At 46.5% G+C, this 7,646-nt stretch overlaps 1 protein-coding gene across 1 annotated transcript; it reads left to right on the top strand.

Moving 5' to 3' along the window:
- Positions 1–388: 388 nt before the first annotated feature.
- On the top strand, positions 389–5,524 carry LOC134672896 (uncharacterized). Its single transcript, XM_063530845.1, has 3 exons — positions 389–463; positions 1,127–1,310; positions 2,019–5,524. The coding sequence occupies exons 1-3, from the start codon at positions 389–391 to the stop codon at positions 5,522–5,524; spliced, it is 3,765 nt and encodes a 1,254-aa protein (XP_063386915.1).
- The last annotated feature ends 2,122 nt before the right edge of the window (positions 5,525–7,646 follow it).

Genomic DNA, 7,646 nt, shown 5'->3' with positions numbered 1-7,646 from the left:
CCTATCGTCCCATTTTTTACAGTCCACTCTTTCGCCAGTGAACATTTTGGTTCTTCGAACCGGATAATTTGAAAAGTGACCTTTGGTTTTTCGTTTGTCGTTGTCTGTTGCTTATTCAAATTCGTTTCGTCATATCATCTGCTTAATTCTAAATTTAGGGTAGACTTATAAAAAAAGTCGAGGGTAAGCAAGAAAGTTGGTGGTCGTGTAGTGGTGCTTTAATAAAATCATTCGGTCACTTATTTAATTACGCTGGCAACATTTTTCATAATTGTCAAGTGTCAACTGTCAGCTGTCTGTCATTGAAGTTGTGGAAGGTGAATTGCAGTTTGTTTTGAACATTTTTTGTGTAATTACTGCAATTTTGTGTAGTTTTGTGTTTATTAATATGGGAGGCAGTGATAAGTCTGGCGAGAAAGATGATGCTGGCGTAGACACGGTGATGATTGCTCGTGATTATCAGGTAATGAGAATAGAGTATTTGCAAATGTTGTCGGATGCTGAATTAGCTTTGTGTGACGAGAGTGAATTGTGTGCAATTGCGAAAAACTTTCATGAAGCTCAAATAAAACTTTTAAGTGCTGCTCCGCGAAGCGAGCACCGCGAGATTTGTTCCCATACCGCGATGTTCGACTCGAAGGTTAGGGCAGTGAGATCGCGTTTGCAGAATAGGAAGCAGGCCTTTGCTGGGGCTTCCGGGGTATCGGGGACGCCGCAGCCGGTCTTGCCGAAGTTGCCGAAGTTACAAATTAAAGCTTTCGATGGGAAAATTGAAAACTGGGTAACATTCATACAGTTGTTCAATTCTTTAGTACATAAGCGAACAGATATTGCCCCTGTTGAAAAATTACACTATTTACTGTCGAGCGTGCAAAATGAAGCATATGACCTTATAAAAAATTATCCTGTCACCGATGACAATTATAAGGTAGCATATGAGGCGCTGTACAAGCAATATAATAAAATTAAATTAATTGCTACAACTTATTATGATAAGCTTACTCAGTGTGAACCTGTAAAAGTGTCTCGGCCTAGTGACCTACAGCGGGTTCATAGGGTCTTTACTGAAAACTTGTCAATATTGAAAGGTTTCAGCTTGCCGGATAAAAACTTTTTACTTATTCAGTTACTGTGGTCGAAGCTGGATAGGAGCACGAAGGAGCAGTTTGAGCTAGAACACAACTCCGATGATATCCCGGAGTTTAGTAAATTGCAGAATTTTGTTGAGAAAAGATACCGAGCACTAGATGCTGCAGGGTCAACGGGCTTCGTTGCTAGTACCCCTCAGCCTAGCAGTAGTAAGCCTTCTAGTAAGCCAAAAATGGCCTTGGTGGTCACTGCTCCAACGTGTGTAGTCTGTAAGCTGGCTCATAGTCTTGTATCTTGTCCAACTTTTTTAAAATATGACCCCGCTGATCGGTTCAAATGTGTGAAAGAAAATAAGTTATGTATTCTATGTCTGTCGGGGTCTCATTCTGTCAAGTCCTGCAAGTCAAAACAGCGGTGTGAGCAGTGTCGTTTCTCCCACCATACGCTGTTACATTTTAATAATGCAAATGTGCCTGCCTCCCCGGCTGTGGATGTAAATAGCTCGAAGCATCCGTCTGACACATCGAATCCGCTGGCAATGGTGGCAAGTAATGTGGCGGCCTCTTCTTTGTTTGCAACTGCCAAGGTTTTGGTGAAGAATGCCCAAGGCGACTTGGTAGCGGTAAGGGCTTTGCTTGACTGTGCCAGTGCTTGCAACTTTATAAGCGAGGAATGTGCAAAGAAGCTTGGTCTCCGGGCAGAATATGGGAAGCATGCCGTGACTGGCATTGGTGATGTGGTTTCTAGGCCTGGTGGCACATTGTCATGTACTGTCTCGTCCAGGCTCGGGAAGTCTGATATTGCTATTACAGTAGAGGCTTATTTGTTACCAAAAATTTGTCCGGAAATGCCAACGGATCATGTTGATGTCTCATCATGGCGACATATCAGGGGCTTAGAGTTAGCTGACCCTCATTGGCATATTCCAGGACCTGTTGACTTGCTGCTGAACGTCAACATTCTCGCTTCTTCGTTACGCCCTGGTTTAACCCATGGGGCCCCTGGCCAGGCGACTGCCCTCAACACCATCTTCGGGTGGATTTTGATGGGTGACGCAGGCGACTGTGCAACGGACATCTGTCGTTCTCGGTTCCGTGGTAACAGTTGTCAACTGGTCGTGGGCAGGTTATCAATTGACGACTCTATTAAGAGGTTCTGGGAGTTGGAAGATGTCCGCTCTCCGAACACCGTCATTTTGTCGAAGGAGGATCAGCTGTGCGAGGAATATTTTCTCGCTAACTTTCGTCGCACAGAGGAAGGTAGATTCGTCGTTCCTCTACCTTTCGCTGACACTTCCAATAAACCCACCTTCTCGGGCTCTCGAGCCATTGCTCTTAGGAGATTTTCGTCGCTGGAGCGAAAGTTACTTAGTAACTCCGACTTCTACAAAAACTATGTAGCCTTTATGAAGGATTACGAAAGCTGTCGCCACCTTGAGGAGTGTGACCCTCCAAGGGTGGATGAGGGGAAGTTCTTCTACATCCCCCACCATGGAGTATTGAGGCCCTCGTCAACCAGTACTCCTCTCCGGGTCGTCTTTGACGCCAGTGCCAAGGACAGCCGAGGCATCTCGCTAAATGATGCGCTACTGCCAGGGCAGAAGCTGCAAAATAACATTTTCCACTTGCTCCTTCGTTTTCGGTGGCATAATGTTGTTTTCACGGCCGACGTCAAGCAAATGTATAGACAAATTTTAGTGTCCCCGGAAGATGCTGAATATCAGCGTATCCTATGGCGTCCGTCTGTCAATGAGCCTGTCCGGGACTATCGGCTGCTGACCGTTACTTACGGCGTTTCGTCCGCTCCTTACCAAGCTCTCCGAACTATTGCTCAGTTGGCAAGGCAATCGGGTGAAGAATACCCTTCCGGTTCGGCAGTTCTAGACCGCGACATCTATGTCGACGACGTGGTGTCTGGAGCTCATTCTATCGAAGAAGCACGGAAGCTTCGTTCGGAGTTGTCGACGATATTAGCTTCTGGCGGTTTCCATTTGCGGAAATGGACGTCGAACCACCAGGAGTTCTTCGACGGTGTCCCCTCCTCAGACTTGTATTCTGAAGACTTTCGGGAGTTCAACTCCATTGGGGACATCTCACTAAAAATTCTTGGCCTCTCGTGGTTACCTCAGGCAGACGACTTCACCTTTCGAGTGGCTGTCGAAGATCGTCGGTGCACTAAACGTACCATCCTCTCGGAGATTGCTCGGATCTTTGACCCTCTGGGCCTTCTCTCACCTGTGACGTTCTTAGCGAAATATCTCATGCAGTTGCTGTGGGTCTCAGGTGTCTCGTGGGATGACGACGCGCCAGAGAACCTTGTATCCGAATGGCGAGAGTTCAAAGCGCAGCTGCCTTCGTTGAGGTCCGTGTCTGTCCCGCGTCGTATGGTCAACGATTTCGTCTCGCTCGAAGTTCACGGGTTCTGCGACGCCTCAGAGCGAGGGTTTTGCGCGGTGGTTTACGTTCGAACGTCAGGCGAGGACGGAACGCAGTACGTCCAGTTGGTCTGTGGTAAATCGAGAGTGGCACCCCTGCGTAAATTGTCTATACCACGTCTCGAGTTGCTGGCCGCGGTACTACTTGCAGACCTAGTGGAGTCGGTCGCAACGGCTCTGGAGCCTCTCCACAAAATCGACAAGGTGTACGCGTGGTCTGACTCTAGCGTTGCGTTGACTTGGATAAAGTCTTGCCCTTCCAAGTGGAAAACTTTCGTGGCTAACCGCGTGAGCCACATCCAGGAGATTATCGCTCCTGATTGCTGGCGACACGTGAGGACTGGCGACAACCCTGCCGACTGTGGGTCGCGGGGCCTCTTGCCGGACGACCTGGTCCACCATAGTAACTGGTGGAAGGGTCCATCTTGGCTCGTGCTGGACAAGTCTGACTGGCCTAAGTCAACGTTATCAGTCGACGTGGATGTCCTACACGAAGAGCGCAAGGTGACTGTCCTTACTGTCTCTGTGCAGGAGACGTGGACAGACAACTTAATGAATAAGTTCTCGGCACTGAGGACACTCCAACGTGTCCTCGCCTATTGTTTTCGTTTCGTGCACAACGTAAGAAATCGGAAGACGCCCAACAACTTGTTGGACGGTCCTCTAACACCCCTGGAGATTAAACAGGCGCTTATGTTCCTCGTGCGTTCTGTTCAACAACACCACTTTGCTTCGGAGATCGAGAAAGTGAAAAACAATCTTTCGAACTTTCTCCCGAAAGCATTTAAGAAATTGTCTCCATTCCTCGATGACGCGGGTCTCTTGAGGGTGGGCGGACGCCTGTCGCGAGCTTCTCTCGAATTCGATGTTAAACATCCCCTGTTGCTACCTCGCGACGATCGTCTTACCTCCCTCTTGATCGACGAGTACCATAAGCGTTTCATGCACCCAGGCGTCCAGACGCTTCATAATTTGCTGGCGCAGCATTTCTGGATACTGTCCCCAAAGCGAGCTATCCACGCTGTCACGTCAAAATGCATGAAATGCTTCCGTGTTCGACCACTCGGTGCTCCTGCGCCGTTCATGGGCGACTTGCCGTCTTATCGGGTAGCCCAGCTCAAAGCTTTCCTGAGTGCTGCTGTCGATTTCGGGGGACCTTTTGACATAGCTCTGGGTCGCGGGCGAGGTAACAAGACCTACAAGGGTTACATTTGCGTTTTCGTGTGCACCTCGACAAAGGCTGTACACACGGAGCTCGTCACTGAGCTGTCCTCAGACGCGTTTCTTGCCGCGCTTCACCGCTTCGTCGCGCGTCGTGGTCGGTGTAACCGGTTGGTATCCGACCAGGGGAAGAATTTTGTCGGCGCGAGCAATATTTTGCAACGTATTGTAGGAGATGCTGCGACGCATAGCGAGATTAAATTCGAGTTCAATCCGCCAGGCAGCCCTCACTTCTCGGGTCTCGCTGAGGCCGGTATCAAGGCTGTTAAAACACATTTGGCTCGAGTCATCGGTAGTCAGAGGTTGACGTACGAAGAGTTTCTAACCATCTTGACCCAGGTCGAGGCTCTTCTTAATTCGAGACCCCTTACTCCTCTCAGTACCGATCCTAACGACTTATCGGCCCTTACTCCGGGCCATTTTCTCACAACGGAGCCCTTATCTGTCGTGCCCGAGGAAGACCTATCAGACGTTCGGGTTAGCCCTCTCCAACGCTGGAAGCTGCTTCAGAAGATGCACCAGGACTTCTGGAACAAATGGTCCAAGGAGTATATGCATACCCTCCACCAGCGGATGAAATGGCACGATAGGCAACCCAACGTCCAAATTGGTGCACTAGTGCTCGTTGTGAATGAGCAGACGAGCCCAATGAAGTGGCCCCTGGGTCGCATCATCGACACACACCCCGGATCCGACGGGATCTGTCGTGTGGTCACTGTGCGCACGGCCATAGGGTTGTACAAACGGCCTGTGGTCAAACTGTGCCCACTGCCTGCATAGTCGCTTTAGAGCGCTACCTTTGTGTTGTCCATTTTTTCGTTTTAGACTTAATATTATCGTACTTACCTTACTTTATTGTTTCTTTTTCGCTTAGTCAAAATACAATGCATTTTGGTGGGCGGAATGTTCAGCTTTGGCTTTGTATTTTTAGGAATATTTTTTTGTAAATACTGTGGCAACACCAAAGTCACGGTTCGAATTTAAATCTTGCTCTGTCATGAGCTGTCAGAGCCAGTATGTCATAGAACTACTACCAGTGCACATCACATATCGCTATTCTCGTTAATGTTCTCGCAATTTTGTTAAAAGCACTACTGCCAGTCTCTAGACTATTTAAAATCAGTGCTGTGTAGCCGAAGGACGCCGTGCCCATCTGTGCAGTGGAAAAACCTAGGTCTAAGTTGGCCGACTGAAGGTAACGGTTCTGAGCTTACCTCTAGCTTGCGACAAGGGCAGCCCGGACCACCACCAGCAGTCCACAACAGAAACCAACGGTTCAACCCACAACCACCGGATTGCAAAGGTAACTTCGTCTCACACTATCTCGCACTTAAATTTAATTCCATAAGTTAATTTGGCATACAACAACTTTCTTGCTCAACCGGCCCTAAAGTATTCCCCTATCGTCCCATTTTTTACAGTCCACTCTTTCGCCAGTGAACAACTACCAAAGGCAGTGTTTTAAATCGACACGAGTTGCGAATTACCTATTCGCAGTTATACATACTAGTATAGTACTTATACGTTTTACAGTACATATGGCTCTTTAAATTTTCGATATAGTTACGTAATGTGCTAATTATTGCACTCGTGCGGTAAAGCACGATATGTACAGTAAAATATAATTATTTTAACTCAAAAGCATAGCAAAGGCTGGCAAAACACTAACCGCATCTTTCTTGTAAATTGCAATGAAAATATTAATTGCATTGGTGCACTTTAATAACGCGTTAAGCCGTGCCCGCTGTGAAGGAAATTAAAAATAAAAATAAATATGTAGTAATATTGCGAACACGGTAGTTTACCGAGAGTTTATGGCGAGGCGTGAAATCTCCTTAGTAACACGGATGTATTGCGGTTTGGAAGAACTAATTAAAAACTATATGCACGATAAAGGGAAAATACATACCTATTGCTACTAAGTTACGGTTTATTTTGTAGCTCATTTATTGTGTATTATGTGTTCCTTACTTCATTTTTATATTCAATGCTTATTTTCGTACCTACTAGCTCCTTCTCTTTTTGCTTGCATAGAATGACTTTCGTGATAAATATTTATACTATCCTAGGCCTTCCCCGGGATTAAAACTATCTCAAACTGAGTTCCAGGCTTGAAACAATAATATTATGTTGAAAACTGGTGGTTGGCTCTTCTTCTCAAAAATTTGCCGACCCCTTCCCTAGAAAAATCTTCCTGGGCCGTCCAGCAGGAAGACGTCCTATCGGACGCCCCAGATATCGCTGGTGCGACATGGTGGAGGCGGACCTGCGCGAACTTCGAGTCAACAATTGGCGAGAGGTCGCACAGGACAGAGAAAAGTGGCGCTGTCTTATATGTCGGAGGCCGTCTCATTTTGGGTCGCTGAGCCAACTGAGTAAGAGAGTAAAAGTATATACCAACCAAATAATTGGACTCGAAGTCCCACGTCCCGACTGCGAGTCTCCGATAGCAATTCAATTCTTCAATACCAATAAAACCTTTAAAAATACATACTTTTACGAATCACCAGAGAGTAGTTTTAACAAGAGTGTTAACCTCAATACAAATCCGCGTGTTTCCAAATTGTTCTAAGAGCCGCTATGTAATAATTTTTCACCACACTTGCGTGGCGGGGCGCCGACCGAACCGTTTTTGTACTATTGCATTTTACCTAAAGTACAAAAAAAAAATCAGACTACAGGTCCAAAGGAAATTATCAGTATTCTTTGTTTACTAGTCTATGCTTCACAATGAAATGATAGCATTTTAAATTGCATGAGAGGCTTATTGTTTCAGAGTCGGAAGCCAATGGCCTTAAAATAACAGACAGTAAGCCTGTCAAAATAAATACGGGAAAAGGAAATGTTTTCCGTTGATACTTTTTAATTAAGTTTAATTAAATACCCGATCAAAGGCTTTTTG

This window comes from Cydia fagiglandana, chromosome 17 (assembly GCF_963556715.1).
Source record: "Cydia fagiglandana chromosome 17, ilCydFagi1.1, whole genome shotgun sequence".
Lineage (NCBI taxonomy): Eukaryota > Metazoa > Arthropoda > Insecta > Lepidoptera > Tortricidae > Cydia > Cydia fagiglandana.
Note: the sequence above shows the minus strand (reverse complement) of the source record. Positions and strands in the feature narration are given on the sequence as shown.

Bases quoted from the DNA above. Each gene is read 5' to 3' on its own strand.
- LOC134672896 (XM_063530845.1), top strand. From the start codon at position 389: ATGGGAGGCAGTGATAAGTCTGGCGAGAAAGATGATGCTGGCGTAGAC. The intron at 464-1,126 runs GTAATGAGAATA...TTACTTATTCAG, and splicing joins TGATTGCTCGTGATTATCAG to TTACTGTGGTCGAAGCTGGA. The intron at 1,311-2,018 runs GTAAGCCAAAAA...GGCATATTCCAG, and splicing joins TAGCAGTAGTAAGCCTTCTA to GACCTGTTGACTTGCTGCTG.